Here is a 20,157-nt window from a genome sequence, read left to right as displayed (position 1 = left end):
ACCCTGGCGCCTTTTGCTTGTCAAACTTGACCTTCTGGCAAATTAGGCATTCTCGCACAAAGGCATCTACATCTCTTCTCAATGTAGGCTAGTAGAAGAATGTCTCAACCGCTTTAACTGTAGCATCGATACCACGATGCCCTGCATACGGTGGGACATGACTCTTCCATAACTTTGCGTCGCAATGGCTTTGTGACACACAATCTGCCATGCATCATCATGAACCCGTCTTTAAGAAGATAGTGTTCATGACGTTGTCCATCCATTAGCTGCTCGAAGACCCTTGCAAAATCTTCATCATTTGCATACTGTTCTCTCATATCATCAAGTTCATGATGATAAGGAATTGACACAGCTGAAATTTGTGGCTTCCTTGACAAGGCATCAGCCACAACATTCTTCTTGCCTTCCACATGCACAATCTGAAAATGAAACATGGACAAGATATTTGCCGATCGCATATGCTTCTCAAATAACTTTGTCTGTGTCAAGAAGTATCGCAAGGTCTGATGGTCAGTTTGGACAACGAAATCTGCTCCTAGCAGGTAGTGTTTCCAACTTAAGAGCGCATGAATCACAGCCAGTTACTCTTTCTCATAGACCTGCATGGTCATCTCTGGCCCTTGCAAAATTCTGCTCTCATAGGCTACTACCCTGCCATCTTGCATTAGCACTGCACCAATGCTACTACCATAGGCGTCGCACTGGACCACAAATGACTTCCTAAGATCTGGCAACACAATGACTGGATCTGAAGTCATCTTTTCCTTTAAGAGATTAAAAGCTGAAATCTCTTTCTGTGTCCATCTAAAGGTGACTGCCTTCTTTTGAAGAGCATGTAAAGGTGAAGGAATCTCAGTGAAATTTTGGATAAACCTTCTGTAATAGGAGCATAGTCCCAAAAAGCTTCGGACATCGTGCACCGTCTTCAAATCTGGCCATGACTTGATCGCTTCAACTTTTGCAGGATCCATTCTGACACCATCCTTTGAGACAATGTGTCCCAGAAAGTGAATCTCTTCTAGAAAAAATTCACTTTTCTTTGCATTGATGAGCAACCTATGACTGCGTAACTCTTTGAACACAATGGCCAAGTGATGGCTATGCTCCTCTTCATTCTTTGAGTAGACTATCATGTCATCAAAGAATGTACCAACAAACTGCCAGTGTGGATGAAAAATTCTGTCCATCATCCTATTGAACGTAGCAGGAGCATTCGTGAGACCAAAGGGCATCACTAAAAATTCGTAAAGGCCAAACGTCGTTCTAAAAGCAGTCTTGTGCACATCCTTTGATCTAATGCGGATTTGATGGTACCCACTCTTTAGATCTATCCTGCTAAATATAGCTGCTCCTTCTAATTTGTCCATAATATCATCAATTCTAGGTATAGGGAACCTATTCTTGATGGTATTCTTGTTCAGTGCACGGTAGTCTATGCACATACGCCATGAGCCATCCTTTTTCTGCACCAACAACACTGGAAAACAGAATGGAGATGAACTGGGCTGAATCAGCCCCTTTTCTAACAGCTCCTGTACTTGGCCCATTATCTCTTTTTGCTGAGCCGCACTAACCTTGTACGGAGGCTTATTTGGTGGGCTACTGCCTGGCACCGAATCTATTGCATGGTCCTCGGGTCTCTCTGGCGGTAATTGAGACGGTAATGAATCGGAAAAGCAGTCACTATACTGTTGTAAAAACATTGACCTTTCTTTATCTAACAGAGATAAATTTGATTCATCACAATCTGACACTTCACGTGCAAAAACCAAGTACGCAGAAAGATGCTTTTTCATTACAGAAGTAATAGCAGAAGCTGATACAGTGGGAATAGACTCCCCTTTAAGCTTTACAGAAGTAATAGCAGAAGCTGATACAGTGGGAATAGACTCCCCTTTAAGCTTTACATCCAGAATGTGAGTCTTTCCCCTGCTCTGTATAGTGATCGTTTTGTTGTAGGCATCCATGATGCCCTGTACACGAAATAACCAAGGAATATCTAACAACACATCACATCCGTCTAGTGGCATGATGTAAAATTCTTCAGCATCTACATAGGACTGGATATGTAGACGCAACTTTTCAATGATGGGTGTCACAGCCTCTGTATGGCCAGGACATGCCAAACCTGCCTCTGCTGTACACCCCATCTCTTCAGGTCTGATTCCCAACTTTGAAGGCAATTCTGGGGAAATGAAGTTGGCTTTGGCACATGGATCAAAGAAGATAAGCACTGTTTGATCCCAGACCTTTCCCCATGCTCTGCAAAGCTCACTTGCATCTGAATTTGGCTTGTCGCCCACTATATCTGGCACTAGACCAGCCATGGGCTTCTTTCCTTTCTTGTCTTCCTTGTCATCAGAATCAGCTGGCCTTTTCTTTGTAGGACAATTGTAAGCAATGTGGCCAGGCTGCTCACATATAAAGCATTTGTTCTCTGTCCTCAGGACCTTCTTTTGCTCTTCAGACTTGCGAGGAAAACGTCTTTTCCATTTCTTCGCTGGTCCCTTTTCTGATTCAGCCGAAGCTTTGCCTTTCCTTGCGTTGGCTGGCTCTCGAGTCACTTTAGGAACCTCCTTGGAAACATACTTCTTCGCTGAATTTTTCTTGGCTGATCCTTCCTTGACGCCAGTATTGAATTCACAATCTTCTCCCTTGAGCAAACCATTGCCAGTGTTTGCTAATCGATGAGCTGCGTCAAAGTAGTGACTTTGGTCTTCGTACAGTACTTTCTCAATCCTTTAGGTAGGCCACAACAGTATTTTTCAATCTGTTCTGTCAATGGCACAAACCTATAGGAAGTTACTGGAAGTAGAGCTTTCCAAAACTTCCGATTGTAATCATCCAGATTCTTGCAAGTAGCAGCATTAAGCTGGTGCCATTCTGTCATGACATCTGCTTCGAAATCATCAGATAACCATGCTGCTGCAAAAATCTGCTTGAAGTAAATCCATGTGGACGGAGCTTGCCCTTGAAGTAATAAAGTTGTCCACCATTGTCCCGCATTCCCTGTCAAGAAAGTGGCTGCTTTGCGGACCTTTGAAGCCTCTGTAAAGTTTTCCCCTGCATAGGCCTTGTCAAACTGCTAGAGGAATGAGAGAGCCTTCTTCCTGTCATCAAACCATGTAAAGGTCATGAAAGACACACCTTTGCCACCTTCTTTGTACGGAGTTGGCCTCTCTAGCGGCGTTAAATTGTCATATGGAAGTGACTGAAACATGGGAACACTATTAGGGTTCATCTGTGTTCCTTGGCCGCTATTAACTTGACCTGGAAATGCCATATTTGGCTGCTGATTTGTAATTCCAGCCATACCAAAATTTGCCTGTGGCATCCCAAATTGGCCCTGAGTGCTCTGAAATCCTGGTAGCATGCCCATGACACCATACATGGGGTTAGGCATCATCGTTTGAGCACTCCCAAACACTGTTCTTGGCGTGTAAAACTGATTTCCAGGTGCATGACCAGCCATGCTTTGGAATACCGATCCACCTCCAAAATAGCGAGGGTGTACTGAAGGTGGTCGGAAGACCTGTTGCATAGCCTGTAGATTGCTTCCCTGCCCATTAGAACCAGCTATAGGCTGCTGAAAGGTGGCGGGCTGAACTGGTATAGCTTGAGTGACTGGCATCTCAGCCACCTGTTCTTGCACCTTAGGCACATGTTGTGGAGACTGCATGTTCTCCGTCAAGTGTACAGGTGTTTCCATTGACTGTGCAGTATGAATCACCTGTGCTCGAGCCTTAACAGGCTTTTGAATATGATCCAGTGACCCAACTTGCTGAGACGGAACAGGAGGTTGCAGAAAGGCTAAAAACCTTGGATTCTGCATTACTTGTGTGAACCTAGCCACAACGGTAGCCAACTCGGTCCTGAATATATCATCATCCGTCTGTGGTGGTCTTGAGGACCCACCCACTTCATGTGTCTGTTGACCCTGTGAAGAGGAAACCTCTTCAGTCACATCATCTGGTCTGTCAGCCATAATTACAATTCCCTGTGTCTGGTCTATGATCCCCTGTGTCTTCAAGCCCAAACTGACCAAGGCTCACTTCTATGGGAAAAAGTGATTTAATCCCGTCGATGGAACCATGTAACCGGCCTGTTCAATCCAAAAAGGGGGGTTAGACTTTACTTCAAACCTTGATTTAGCTTTCACCCATTATTAGTCGTCTATTATACCTGCGCTATAGTGACACAAGAGAGGGGAATGGGATACAGATGCTAGAATGCACCTGTATGAGAAGACCGACACCAGATTGGCCCCTAACTTAGGCGCCCCTTTCGGTATTTCTTTATTGTTTAAAAGAGGGAATAAACGTTGTGGTTCCCTACAAGCTGCCCCGCACAAACTCGGCTGAATTTCCACTGTTCCGGCCTGATTTTGGCAGCATAACTGTACTAGGACACTTCACAGTCAGTATTCCCACGCATTGAATGACTTTCCCGATGCATACGGGCACTTTGCAAAACCTGGCGAGAATCTGCAGCACGCTGAATACTCTGTTTTCAGCCCTGAAAATGCGCCAGATCGCCTGTACAGCGGTCCCCTTGCGTCCCCGAACCTCCTGGGGGAATTAGGGTCCGTTTAGGGCCAAAACCCTAAACCTGCAAAAGTACACAGCAGGCTGTAATTTACTGTTTCGGGCTACATTTCGCGTGCCGGTCACATCCTTAGCAAGTCCTCGAGCTCCCGCACCTGTAGGGCTACTTGCCCTTTGAATCGGACAAGATTTTCGGCGTGAAACCTCTCCGAATTCACCTGTATTTGCGGGGGGATTAGCCGCTAGCTAATCCAGTACCTGTGCAAGAGGCTCTTGCCTCGGCAATCGCGCATGAACCCACACAACTGTACATTGGTCAAATGAAGAGCCCACTAGTGGGGCATAACATATTGCCAAAGGAGAGAGAGATGATAGTGCGTAGCGTGCAGGGCATCACTCTTGGCACCGCACTGTGCATAAGAGGGAAAGCAAGCACTCCATAGCTCCTTCCAGCTTAAAATTCAGCGCCCCCTTCTCTTGCGTGAGGAAAGTGCACCAGAAGGTGCCGCTTGGCACATTTATAAGCATTTTCCCGTTTCGGGGTTGTCGCCTAAAAATCTCCCAACCGGTTGCCCATTTGACTTCACGGCAGAGTAAGAAAATGTTCCCCTTGTCATTCCGGAGGTAATGACGCAAACACATTTTCAGGTCCCAAAATAGCAGTTCCCTAAATTTTAGGAGATGTTGCCATTGTATCTTTCTAGGTCATCCGACCCTCTTTGTACACTGTGGCCACATTCAGAACTGAAATGTAGGCTCTGTAGCGAAGGATTCCACTTTGGCTAGTCAATGACCCCACTTGGCTAACCATAGTCCTTGTCCAACTTTAGTGCTCTCTTGCCCTCAGGCCTGGACTCCCTCTGGACAGTTCCACACTAGCTATGCACTGCAGGGCAGTTAGATTTCCCGAGGGGTGTTTCCAAAAAGTGAAAGTAAATAGATAATAAGAAAGAAATCAACAAAAAGGATAGATAGTAGTCACACGCTGGTGACAATTGGAGTCACCTTCATAGTAGAAACTCCACTCAATTTAGCTTCACCAATAGATTTACCTATAGGGGCAGGGGTAGAGGAAGAAACAACCGAAAAAGGGGGCTGCAAAACTCGTTTAGGACATTTAGACTGCATGTGACCGAATCTACCACATCGGAAATAGGAGTTTGTAAATTTGCCCCATTTGAGTTTAATAGGATGCTTGCCCACCCATGGATCCCTTGAATCCACCATAATTCGATCCGGGGTATGCTTGTTTGTATCCCAAAGAATGCAAAACCTATTGGTGTTCGCATCCATTTTCGGGGGGCAAATCACCTTTGCCAAGCCGAGCAGCCAACAACGAAAAAAAATGCCTCCACGTGCGAGGGAAATCAACAATTTCCACCCACACACAGGACATTTATGACGAACAAGGCTTGGATAGTCCTTCGTGAGTGTCCAAGGCAGAACATGAGTCATCAGTGTACCAAAAAAGAGGGAAGACATCTCCAAGAGAAGGTTTCTAGCCTCAATATTTGCCAATAAAATCTCATAGAAACCCCGGGCACCAAAATAAACGCCTCAGACAGCTTGGCGTTTTAGAAGGAAATCAACCCATTGTCGCACATCCTGCGCAATGGGCATTTTGCCCGGGAAAAACAAGATGACCGCATTCATGGCATATTGCGCTACCGGATCCATAAGGTCTTGTACTGGAATTTGCACCTCAAGGGCAGGTGCCTGACCATTCCGAGCCTCTTCGAAGTCTTCATATAGACAACTTTTGATTTCAAAAGCACTCTTTGAAACACTGTCAATGGCTTTACGGCGCTTGAAAACACTCTGACATGCAGCAACTGGACCACGACTGAAAACTAAAGCAAAAGACTTTGTTTGTATTTTTGTCTTATTTTATCTATTTCCAGAGACCTCAAAAATATGTACATCTCCCACAGAACACATACATCTACAAAATAACAGTGCCTGGAAAACTGTAGACTGTCGGGAGCTGTAAACTGCCTGGCCCTGTTGATGCAGCAGGTCGCACAGAGGTCTGACAGTTGGCGAGCAGGCTCAGGGCAACGAGGGCGGAACACCTACAAGGCTGTAGAGCAGAACTGCGTAGTAGGGCTCTCTCTCTCTCTCTCTCTCTCTCTCTCTCTCTCTCTCTCTCTCTCTCTCTCTCTCTCTCTCTCTCTCACACACACACACACACACACACACACGCGCGCGCGCGCAGAGAAGTGCAGCAACGCGCAGGAAATCCACGCGACAGAGGAGCAAAAATTACACGCGTGCACACACTTTTTTTTGTAAATCAATTTGATTTATCTATCTGTGGGAATTCTCAAAGAGAGGAAAACCCACAAAAAAGATGAAGTACAAGAGAAGGAACACAAAAGCGTTCGACTGTACAAAATAGCTAAAAGCATTCATAGGAAAGCTGATGTATCTCTGCAGTGATATCACCAACTTCCAAGGTGAACCATAAAGACTGCCTAAGGGAAAGCTTGAAGAATGGCAGGGGATCTGCATGAATGCGATGGAACATATAGCCATTACGCTGTCGCCACAGGCTCCATTAATGGAACATATAGCCATTACGCTGTCTCCACAGGCTCCATTAACGCTGGTGAGAAGATACTAAAAGCCCAAAACCGTTTATGGAAGACCGTTGTGGGAAAACGGAGCCGCGTACACTCAGATACCCGACGAAGGAAATCTTGAGTAATACAACAATCTTACAACAGGTGACAAACATCCTCTTCGGCAGATGAGCAATGGACACAAGATGAGGGGCGGATATGGTGCATCCTAAGAAAGGTACCCACAGGGAGCACACCAAGTAAACAACGCCAAAGAAACAAACGCTCCTTCAAAGGCAAATGGCTTTACCATAATGCAGATAGAAGCCTTCTCCACCAAAAATCGGATTTATGCATGTGCCAAAGTGTGTTGCAATGATCAGCAAGCCATGGTTGAAACAGAAGAAGAGCATTTACCCGACCGGTAGAAATATCTTGAAAGGGCATTTCCCAAAGATTCCAGTCAAACATGCGATCACCATCAGCCAAAGGTGAAATGGGCAAAAAACCGACCAACATCTGCTGCAATTCTCTCGAGGATTGGTAATAATGCATGCCCAATCCAAAACGTCGAGCGGCAAATGAAAACTCCAAAGTGAAACTAGCTACATCCGCCACATCCTCAACCACTCGAATGCAACGCAAGAGAGGAAATACGCCTGGCGAGGCGAGCGGTCAACCAGAGTAAGAGAGAAGGCCGGGCTCCAATGAAGGCTCTCAAGGCGAAGTGAATTTCCTTCCCTCCGAGCATTCCACGATACATGAATCGTAACCCGTTTCCAGGCAGAGAGCAAGGTGGAAGCAAGCGGGCATCCAGGAATACGACCATCCATCTTACCAAATACCACCTCCCAAATAGATGATTGCCAGTGGCCAAATGAGGACGTAACCACATGCTGACTCAAGTGTGCAAACATAAGAGTCCAAGGCTGAGATTGTTGCGTAAGTGTAGGCATAGCATAGCCTTCCTAGCAAGGACATGCCTACGCAGGTCCAAAATATTCAGACCACCGAAGCGCTTGGGTGTACAAAGTTTTGCCATTGACATCAGACGCATGTCTTTTTTGTGTGCATGAGTTCGCCACAAATGAGAAAAAATGGCCGACATGAGAGAATCAAGACAATGGCGAGGCCGATGCAACAATGGCAAAAAGAATTGAATATATGCCATGAGAGGATACTCTGAACGATTCGCAGGCGAACATGCAAAGGCCAAGTAGAAAGCTTCCAGTAATGCAGTTAACATTCAAACGATACATAACCCAGTCCACTTTTTGCGTGTGAGTGACGTTCCATCCAATTGGATATCCCAAATGCTTGGTGATCACATTTGGAGGAACAGTCTCTCCTTGGCCACAACAGAGCATGCCAGTCACAAGAACGAAGTGGCAAAAGCTTTGATTTATGAAAGTTGACTTTAAGACCAGTTGCAATCGCAAACAATTCCAAAGCTTCCATAATCACTTGAACGTCGCTCTGCTGGTTGCGGGGCATAAACAACGAGTCATCTGCATAAGCCTGCCCAATAAAGGTATGACCCGATGGTAACTGCAAACCATGAGACGCTCCACAAAGGTCAAGTGATCAAGATACATCAACAAAGGGTGAGTGGCAATAGCATACAGCAAAGCGCTAAGGGAGAAACCTTGCCTAACCGAACAACCAAGCGGCCATGATTCTGTCAATTCCCTTTCCAGGATCCTCAGAGACGTAGTGCAAGCATACAAGAAATAAACCACATTGGCCAATCTAGGACCAAACCCTAGACACCACATTGTGGCAACAATGAAGTCCCATTGCACAATGTCAAAGGCCTTTTCAATATCAACTTGCATGACCAACACATCGTGTTGCGTGTACTTAGCATACTCCATGCCAATCATAACATTAGCCAAATTGTCCATGATTTGACGACGAGGGATAAAACCATACTGAGCCTGATGAAGTCCTGTAAACAGATAGTCCTTAATGCACTGGACCAACATTTTAGCCAATATCTTGTAAACCACCAACATCAAAGTTATGGCTGCCAATGAGAGCTCTTTCTATGATACTGGCAGATCTTGTTTCTCCCATGCCGCATTTAACATGAAAAGCAGGGGCTGTTTAAGAGCATCCCAAAAGGAGAAGAAAAATTCCACTGTAAGTCCGTCCCAACCGGGAGATGTCCAACGGCCCAATGCAAGCAAGGCACCATGCAATTCAAAAGCAGTGAAAGGATCCTCAAGGCATTGGGCATCCTGCGAGGACAGGATCAGACGAACATAAGAAAGCAACAATTGATGCGCTTGGCAACTGCGGAAGATGGCTGAGATGGGGCAGCAAACACTTGTCGATAATGTGAAACCATAACCTCAACAAGTTCCTGCTTCGAAGAAGTCCAAGCATCCGAGGGGAGCATAACCTGCTTAATTGATTGTGAGACCCTTGAATGATGCAGATGCTTAAAAAATTTCTTCGAAGCACAACCTTTATCCATAAAAGCCTGTTGACGTGCACGCGTCTGTCATTTAGCAATTTTCCGCTTATCATTTTGCTGAATACACACATTAGCTTCACATTGCTCCATCATTTCAGAGTCAGACAGGGGCCGCAAATCAGCCAACTCTTGTAGTCGTTGACTAACCCATTTCTCATCAACGACATTCCCCGAACCATAGTCACAAATAACACTTTGTACTCTCATGATAAAACGATACCAGTCATTATCCAAATCAATATGCATGTGAGCCAGTAGCGGGGGAATAATATCGGCAATCATGTGTCAAAAAACTTCATGAGTAAGAGAGGCATTATTAACATGCAGCAAGCGTTTCCTGTAAAGGCCGATCACAAAGATACTGTCCAAAACACAAATACAACAAAAGAGGATAATGATCCGATAGAGCTGCAGGGCATAATCTATCCTCATGTCACATACAAATTCTTCAATGTTGCCCATTAAGCAAGTACCAACGATCCAATCGTGCTCTATAAGAAGAATGAGCAACATGCTGAAAGGTAAAACCAGAAGCATCGGGATACAAACAACGCCATATATCAATCATGTGAGGAGAGGCAACAAGAAGATCCCATTCGTGTTTCTCCGCAAGCAGCATATGCGAATTTCCTGTGGTGCTGTCATTTAAATAAGGGGTATTATTGAAATCTCCACAAAGAAATGCATTAGAGGTCCAAGGGTGAGACGAAATTTCTCATCATAAAGCAGCTCTTTGCCCAGAGGCCATATATGCATAAGTACCTCCAAATTCATGAACTCGACCATTTAACAAACATTGTACAACTATCCATCGACCATGCGGATCGTTGTATAGGAGAACAGGCTGAAGCTCTTGGCGAACCAGCATCACTAAACCTGAGAAATCTTGCAAGCCAGCGTACACAATCCAATAACCGGCAAAATAGGAACATTGACCAGCAAACTCGTGCTGATTTTGCTCTTGCAATACAACTATGTCTGCCTTACATGTATCATGTATGTACATAGTGCGAGGTCAGACGCCATTTGTCAAGGTTACATAACCCACGGACGTTGTATGAGATGCATTTAATGCGATTTTGCATTAGGAAACACATGTACAAGAGGCAACAAACATGGTAATCAAGTGGAGGTGCCCATAGACACGTCTCCATCCACTACATCCATACGAGGACCCGGCCTCTGAGTCAAAGCAGGAAACATGTCCACAAGGTTCACCGGCGAGGTGGAAGTCTCACCAAGGAGTACATCTTTGTAAGAATGCATCGCTTTTTCCATGCATCAATCAATGTGTGATTGTCATTACATGGAAGTTCCTTAAACAATGCATTCTTGTTGGCATTAACAGAAGGAACATAATTACGAGAAGAAAATGGTGTGAGAATCTTCACTGATTTTTTGGCACCACCCATGAGTTGACATAAGCAGGTCCAATATTTTTGCCTTTCGCAGCAGCCGCATTCCCAAGATTAGTGAGTTGCGGTGTCTTACCTTTCCCTTTTTCCACATTCGAAGCCACCTTAGCATTAGAGACTCCATTCTGCTTGACTTCGCCTGTGGGTTTTTCTACAGGGATAGAGGTGGACGAAGGAACAACGGAAGGAGGGGGTTGCAAGACCGGCTCTGGACATTCAGATTGCATATGGCTAAATTTGCCACATCGAAAGCAAGAATTTGCAAATTTACCCCATTTAAGTTCAATGGGGTGCTTGCCTACCCATGGATCTCCTGAATCAACCATAATTCCTTGAGGAGTAAGTTTGTTAGTGTCCCAGAGAATGCAAAACTTGTTTGTATTTGCATCCAATTTTGGGGGACAAATGATCTTACCAAGCTGCGCGGCCAAGAACGGCAGGAAATGTCTCCACGTGCGAGGGAAATCAACAATTTCCACCCACACCGTGCATTTGTGACAGATAAGACTATGGTAATCTTTAGTGAGTACCCACAGGAGAACACACGTCATCTGCGTATTAAAGAAGAGAGGAGACATCTCAAGTTAAAGATTTCTAGCTTTCATATTTGCGAGCAAAACTTCATAAAATCCACGCGCCCCGAAATAGACACCACGGACAGCTTGTCGTTTAAGGAGAAAATCAACCCATTGCTCGACATCTTGCGCAGCAGGCATTTTCCCTACGAAAAATAGGATAACTTCATTCATAGCGTACTGTGCAATTGGGTCCATGAGGTCGTGTATCGGAATGCGCACCTCAAGAGCAGGCGCTTGACCATTCCATGCCTGCCGAGCCTCCTCAAAGTCCTCATACAAGCATGCTTTGATCTCAGAAGCGGCCTCCGACGTGGGTTCCATTGCTTTCCGACGCTTAAAGACGCACAGAGAGTCGAACATAAATCACAAAGCCTCGCCAAACAAAACCAAATGTCTAGAAAACTCCGCAAATAACTGAGGAACCAAAGCTTTGTACAGACTTTGCACAATAATGCATCCAAAACCACAACACAGGTACATCAACTCAGCAGTGCCCTTTACACTTCCGAGCTTGACACAACACCAAACCTCTCATCAACCTGATAGCATCACCTGCCAATTGAAAGCAACGTCACAAACCCTGGTAGACATGCACAACGAATTGAAAGTGACCGGGCGGGGCAGAACCATAGCGTTGAAGACTCGAGCAGCTCAGTTAGCACAGGCAGGGGAGTTCGTGCAGGCAGCTTAGGTCGTGAAGCTTGTGCAGGTAAACTGGCGCAGGCAGAGGAGACGACCACAACGGCGCGCGCACACACAGTCACTGTTCAGCTCACTAACAAAAGTGACTAGGGTTGCAACAGGTGCCGCGAGCAAAGTCAGAACAGACCCTTGCGCAGGGCAAAGGAACGCACAGAGGTTGCCAGGCTCGCGGACAGAGCGCAGGAGCAGAATCGTTTCTCTCTCACATCACACACACACACATGGGCGTGGATAATCTATGCTCTCTCTCTCTCTCTCTCTCTCTCTCTCACACACACACACACACACACTGCAGGCGCACACACATGCGCGTGCACACACTAGAGCGTTGAACAAGGGTTTGAGCAAAAACTCTACTCTAATGCAAACTCTCCAGTCGAAGTGATTTCCAGAGACGTTATCTCTACCATTCCACAATAATTCTGTCGTGACCACCTTCCAATCATCCACTAGATTGGAAGCAAAGGGACATCCCATAATTGTAGCTTCAACTTTACCAAAAACCACATCCCAATACGACGGCTGCCAATGGCCGAAGGTTGGCGTAAAAACCGCATGAGAGCACAAAAACGCAAGCATCTGCATCCAAGGCTGTTTTTGCTCAACCAACACCTTGCTATAACATGAGAACACAAATGAAGGATATTCAGACCACCACAAAATTTTGGAGTACAGAGCTTATCCATCGCAAGCAATCGCAAGTCTTTTTTGTGAGAGGAAGTGGACCAAAAGTGCCGCTGAATCCGAGACATGAAATCCCGAAGACGACGGGGTGGCCAATGCAACAATGGCAGGAAAAATTCCACGTATGTCACCAAAATAGATTGCACTATTCTGAGTCTTACATGGAGCGGCCAGGTAGACAATTTCCAATACTGCAATTTAGACCTCAGTTTATTCTCATTCCATTGCAACAATTTCGCATTGCTAACCGACCAAGCCAACAAATAACCAAGATGTTGCACAATTTGATTAGGCTTCTCTATCTCACCTGGCCATAACAGAGCATGCCAATCCATATGATGCAATGACAACAATTTAGATTTTCGGAAATTCACTTGCGGACCTGCAGCCAACCCATAAATATGTAGTGCTTCCATAATACAACGAACATCCTTAGGATGATTTCTAGGCGAGAACATGGAGTCATCCACATACGCTTGTGCCACAAAATGATCATGAGCTGGTAGTTGCAGTCCATGTAGCCTACCAAATGCTGTTAAGGAGTCCAGATACAACAGCAGAGGATGTGTAGCAATAGCATACAACATGGCACTCAAAGGGCATCGTTGCCTGACCGATGGACCAAGATCCCATAACCGAGTCACTCATCGTCAATAATTCCGGCAGATTGACTATTTTTGTAGAAAATAGACTACTTGGAAGTTGGCGCATCCTGGGCCCAAAGCCCAAAGCCGTCATGATCTGAGCAATGAAGTCCTAGTGAATAGTGTCAAATGCTTCTCTATATGAATCTACATGATAAGCACATCTTGTCCAATATATTTTGCATACTCAATTCCAATAAAAGCATTGGCAATATTATCCATAAACTGCCTGCGAGGAATAAATCCATACTAGGCCGGATGTATGCCGGAAAACAATTGGTCAGCAACACGAGTAGCTATCATTTTCGACAACAATTTGTAAATGGCTGGCATAAGCGTTATTTGATGCCAATGTGAAAAGTATTCACACAATGCTTGCTAAGGCAACGATTTCACCAGTCCTTCTTTCCACGATTGCGGCAAAGATTGCGTGGTCCATGCATGGTTTATCATGAAAAGGAGAGGTTGCTTAAGGGATTCCCAAAAGCGAAGGAAAGATTCCACCGTAAGCTTGTCCCATCCAGGCGATTTCCAGTAACCAAGATGCAATAAACTGTCATGCAACTCATCCTCAGTAAAACTCGCCTCAAGGGTATCTACATCATTCATTGTCAATATAGGATGTACATACGACAACAATAACTGACTGGCTTGCAAAACCTCAGTCGAGGGGGCTTCAGGCTTGGCAAAAACACGTTGAAATGATCCACCATTAAGTCTACCAATTGACCTTTCTTGGTTGTCCATTGCCCAACCTCGTCTCTAACCCTTTTGATAGAGGCAGAAGTCCTCGAATGATGCAACTGCTTAAAGAATTGTTTCGATGAACAACCTTTATCCATAAAAGCATATTGCTTGGATCTAATTTTCCATTTTTCAAGTTTTCTCTTATCATTCACATCAACGAGGTTTTAGCTGTGCATAATTCCTCTTGTTCTGAGTCAGTAAGCCTTCTAGTATCTGCAAGACTTCCGAGGGCGTGACAGATCGCTTTATCTTTCTGCACTTTATTTCTCAACTGGTACATGTACCATGAATCATAATCCTTTGCTTGGATACGCATGACAAAGCGATACCAAGCCACATCCACATCATTAAACATCTGAGAGACAAGTGGAGGAATTATTGCTTCAATCAAAGTTTGAAATGTTGTATGTGAAAGATCGCATTATTAATATGTAACAACTGTTTACGAAGGAGCGAGGAGTCTATATCCACCGCCTCAAAATAGACCCAAAGCCAAAGAGGAAAATGATCAAATAAGGTGAAAGAATGATCAATCCTCATATCACATGCACACATATCATATTGCAGAGTGCCCAATACATACCAACGATCCATACGTGCTCTATATCCAGAGTGAGCATTATGAGTAAATGTATAACCCCTCTCTGAAGAGTGCATGCTGGCCCATAGATCTAGGACACGTGCATTACTGACCATGATACCCCAAGAAGAGCATTCGGAGCTCAACATATGTGAATGACCCGTTGTGTTGTCCGTGTTTGCAGGTGCATTATCAAAATCCCCTCCCCAAAGAGCATGCGAACGCTAGGGGTATTTGATCAACTCTTGCCAAAAAACTTCTTTGTGTTGAGGTAGTATACGCATAAATACCAACACATTCCAGAATATTTCCTTGGACAAGACATTGAACTACCATCCAACGCCCTGCCAGATCATTATGGGCTAAAACCGGCTGTAGTTCATGACGCACCATCATCAAAACACCCGAGAAAGAACTAGTACCAGCGTAAGCAATCCAAAATCCTGCATAATACGAAGATTGACCTACAAAATCATGCTGATTATGCTCCTGTAACACCACTATATCTGCTTTATTTGTATGTACATAATGCCAAATTAACTTCCACTTGTCGTGGTTGCACCAACCGCGCACATCATACGTAAAGCATCTAAGAGGAGAATGCATCTATACAGTATTTACAAGAGAAGCATGAGGCACTATCATCAAGTGGTATTGCCCATGGGCACATCCGTCTCCATACTAATAGTCAATGAAGCGGACTCCATTTGCGTTCCTTGGTGAGGATTCTGATGCAGAGGCAACGATCCAGATGTCCATCCAAGTAGAGCATCTTTATATGAGTGTACCACTCTGTCCCACGCTTCAACAAGTGACTTATGATCATGAGATGTAGATGTAGAAAATCCACCACTTCTTGCATCCAAAGCAGGCGCACAATTTCTTGAAACAGGCGAAACACGAGGCTTAACTGGCTTCTTTGGAGTTTGCCAACTATCCGTCATTTTGGCTTTACCTTTGGTATCTGTCTTTGCAGTAGGATGCACATTAGGCATGCTTTATTTTGATCGTTGGCTTGCATGCTTCCATTAGCATCCTTTGGTCTCACAAATGAAGAGGAGGGGGAGGCAACATGGGTTCCAGATGCCGGAACAGCAGAGGGCGGTAGTTTCAACAAAGAATCCTGGCATTCAGACTGCATATGGCCAAATTTTCCACAACTGAAACATGCACCTGCAAATTTTTTCCATTTGAGTTTAAACGGCCTTTTGCCTACCATTTGATCACCAAAGTCAACCATTATTTCTGACGGCTTCGGCATATCCGTATTGCACAACACACAAAATCTATTGGAATTAGTATCCAAATTTGGGGGGCATATCACTTTGCCCAATTGAGCAGCTAGGAGAGGCAAAAAATGCTTCCAAGTTCATGGAAATCCAACTAGTTCCACCCAAATTGGGCACCTATGTCGTATCAAGCTCTGATAGTCTTTAGTAAGCGCCCAAGGCAATACATGTGTCATTTGCATATTGAAAAACAAGGGCGACATTTCCAATCATTGTGAGCGAGCTTGCATGTCTGCTAGTAACACCTCATAAAAACCACGGGCACCAAAATACACTCCTCGGACAGCTTGTCTTTTCAACAGGAAATCAACCCATTGACCTACATCTTGTGCCGAGGGCATCTTGCCAGGGAAGAACAAAATGACTGCATTCAACGCATACTGTGCTACCGGATCCATAAGCTGCTGAACCGGAATAACCACTTCGGTAGCTGGCTGCTGACCTTCCCAAGCATTCCGAGCATCAACAAAATCCTCTGACAAACACTCTTCGATGATATTTGCAGCATCCATCGTGGAAAGATCCACCTGTTTCCTACGCTTATATACAACTTCTTCTGCCATATCTAATCAACACTGCACTTTCTAGAGCACACACTGGACTAGCACCCACCTTATATATTTATTTACTTTTATTTTTCTCAAGCTTTCTTAGCAAGGACTCTGCTGAACACATTGACAAAAAAGAACCTCCTACTAACGTAAATACACAGACACACCCACTATCACTCACACCAGAATCTGAAAGAAGGGCTGCGTGCAGGTGAAAATCATCTCGACCATCGGCGCGCTGAAAAGGGCTTGCACAGTGTAGGAGTTGCGCAGGCAGGGTCGCGCGACAAACGAGTGGCATAAGGATTCACTACACCCGAAACCAACCGTCACTGCTTTACACACCCACACACGCACACACATAGAGGAAGGAGGCGAAATCCACACATACCAACACACACGTGCGCACGCGCGCACACACACACAATGATAGACGCAGAGTCATCAAATGCCGAGAGTCCCTGCTGAGGTTCGCCCGCTGTAAAGCTTACACGTGCGCGCGCGCAAATCTGCTAGCTGATGCTGAAGGCCCCTGCTGAATCTCCCCCGCTGCTGTAGCTTGGGTCAGCTCTGTAAGGCCATGTGCAGGCGAGTGGAGTCTGCAGACAGCAGCATGCTGTGCAGGGATCACGCAGGGCAGAAATCGCGCGACAGAGGACACGCAGGGCAGAGTTCATGCTCTCTCACACCTCTCTCACACACACACACGCACGCACGCACGCATGCACACATGGGTGTGGTGGATACAGTGCTAGTTATTCATTTACTGGTGTTCCTCGTTGGATTTTTTCTCGAGCATTTGGATTTGATCTGTAACACTTGCACAACCACCACATGTGCTCACACACACACACACACACACACACACACACACACACACACACATGCACAGACACGCACGCACTCCTTTCCCCGAGGAAAAGAAACCAATAACAACAACAGCAATCAGACACACAAGAATGACTAAAAGGAGTTGGAACAATATCACTCACAGCGTGTGCACACACTTACACTAGTGTATGTAATGGTGTATGCATATGCTCACACCTGGCACGTGCATGTTTTAGGAAATCCAGGATAATTTTGAGAAGGTAGTGCCTGCTTGTATCTCTGTTTGTTTGGTTGTGATCTTCTTGTTCATGCTTTTATGTGAATCTTTCTTGTAATACCTGTCTGCAGGCCAGAGTCCCTACATGAATACAATTTGACACCCCACTCGCTTTACGCTGCAGTATCTGTGGGTTTAGAGACAGAGACTATCATTACAGTTCTGGATAGACTCTCAAAGACCAAGTTGTCAAACGATATTGTCGATTTTATTCGTGCATCCACTTTAAACTACGGAAAAGTAAAGCTAGTTCTGAAGAAAAACAGATATTTCGTCGAAAGTCCATTTCCTGAGGTACGTTGAGATTGTTGATGTGATTATTAAACATGTCTGTTTTGTTGAGGTTCAAGATGATTCAGCAAGATTATCAAGCAACCTTTTTACTTCGCTGTCTTTTACAAGAGTGAGCTACTTTTCTACATCTTTTGTACTCTTTTTTCTTTTTTCTTTGGAAGGTGAGAGAGGTGATGACTACTGGCAGGTGGTGGGGATTTAGTGCTTTTAGACCATATCATAAATTAAGCAAGAAAGTTAAGTGATGTGTACACTTCAAATTCAAGCTCACAAGAGTTTGTCTAGCAACAAATGATCGAATTGTCAGGCACCATCGCAATATTTTTACTTTTGATCATCCTGACTGTGATTTTTTTATCAGCCATTTTTAAGGTTCAATTTGGTCATTCACATGATGACACTCTCTGCATTTGCATGATAGCAAGCTGTCTAATAGGTGGGAGAGATTGTAGAAACCTTAGAACTAGCAAGTATCATGCTGGAATGAGAAGAATCATGGATTCTTAAGACGAGGATCAGCTGGAGAATCTCACTCAAAGAGACCAGATTGAAAGGGCTAGAGCACCTCTTTGCAGGTTGCAATAGTTAGTCCTTCAAGTATGCCTTGCATAGAGGCAATGCAACAACTGTTTTTGAAGTAAAATAAGCTTAACTCAAGCTTTGTTTAGTCAAAGTGGGAGTCTATCCCTGTCTTATTACATAGATTTTTGTCTGCAAATCTCTAGGCCAATTTGGGTTTTCTTCATAGTGAAATATGCTATAGGAGATCAAAGACCAGGAAAGCCCACGATGCTATATGTATATTAGGGTGGCGTGTATGAAGAATGCAAAATGGACCACTTTGAGAGGTGCGTAAGTATTTGCAAATCTGTTCTCTTGGCAACCATCCCCATCAACTCCTACAAGAAAGCAGAAGGCTTGTGCCAGTTGATGAGCGCACCGCTAGCCAAGCAAAAGGTATCGAGAGCATCCCGTAAATTGTCCAAAGTGAGTCATAACGTGCAAAGAGAAAAGTGTCATCTAAGTACTCCCGATCCAAAAAATCTGGTGAGCCATCCAATGACATAGCAAGACCTCGCAATCGTGAAGTTCTGCTTCGTAGAAAGAGCGACGTGGTCTCAACAAAATCAGAAATAAGTAAGGTGCCAAGGGGCAATCTTGCCGGGCATAGAGCGAGACAGAAAATCTCTGCCCAATGTGGCCTCTAATGGTGAAAGAGTTCAGATTCCTGTCCGGTGGTGTTTCAGTATCTCCCAAGAGTAGATTAGGGAGTGAGGGCTGTTTTGTGGCTGTGCCCGGCCGTATCTGAGGTAGACGTACTTTTCTCGGCATGGCACCCCACGGTGTTGCTCACCTGGTAGGTTGGCATCCGGAGCGATCCGTGTTCCTAGGATTGCCCCGGGTCAGAGTCTCGAGTTCTCTGCAGTTCTGCTACTAAATATCCGTGTCAGGTCGCTTTCAGCGAGTTTACATATTTATTAGCATTTCTCCTGTTTGTAGGGTTTTTTGATAGGCTGGTAGGGCAATTTACCAATTGCCCTATATAGGCACAACCCCCCCCCCCCCCCCCCCCCCCCCCCCCCCCCCCCCCCCCCTCGTACTTTTGGCACATGTTTAGTATTGCAGTAGCCAGCGTTTTGGGCGTCGGATAGATCTTTAAGGTCTCTTGGGATAGTTTCCTACGGCGTTAAAATACTCTTCTTCTTCTTCTTTTTCTTCTTCTAGTGTCCTCATTCTAAAGCACTGTGTGTGTTTTTCCCCTCTCTAGCGTTTTCTGGCACCATGGATCTCTCTATCTCTCAGCGTTGTCCAATGATCTCTCTAGCACTTCCTTTCTCCTCTACGTGTGCTTACACTCGTGCTTGGCTACTTGTGCCTATTCAGTGGGCGGTAGTTCGACGACGAGTAGAATTATCGTGATAGATTGGAGATCCACTGGCTGCCCGGTCCTGAGAGGTGTTTTTACTCGCAGTTGCAG

General features: G+C 45.0%; 1 protein-coding gene across 1 annotated transcript in view; it reads left to right on the top strand.

The window, feature by feature from the left end:
• LOC147442956 (general transcription and DNA repair factor IIH helicase/translocase subunit XPB1-like) overlaps positions 1-20,157 on the top strand; it is a 134,810-nt gene that overhangs the window by 88,547 nt on the left and 26,106 nt on the right. The window contains exon 5 of the mRNA XM_086528927.1: positions 17,957-18,179. Coding sequence (XP_086385053.1) covers positions 17,957-18,179 — 223 coding nt within the window. The remainder of the gene's footprint in view (positions 1-17,956; positions 18,180-20,157) is intronic.

This window comes from Adiantum capillus-veneris, chromosome 14, assembly GCF_014529385.1.
Source record: "Adiantum capillus-veneris isolate H3 chromosome 14, ASM1452938v2, whole genome shotgun sequence".
Classification (NCBI taxonomy): Eukaryota; Viridiplantae; Streptophyta; class Polypodiopsida; order Polypodiales; family Pteridaceae; genus Adiantum; species Adiantum capillus-veneris.
The sequence above is the reverse complement of the archived record's forward strand: the minus strand, read 5'-3'. Positions and strand labels throughout refer to the sequence as shown.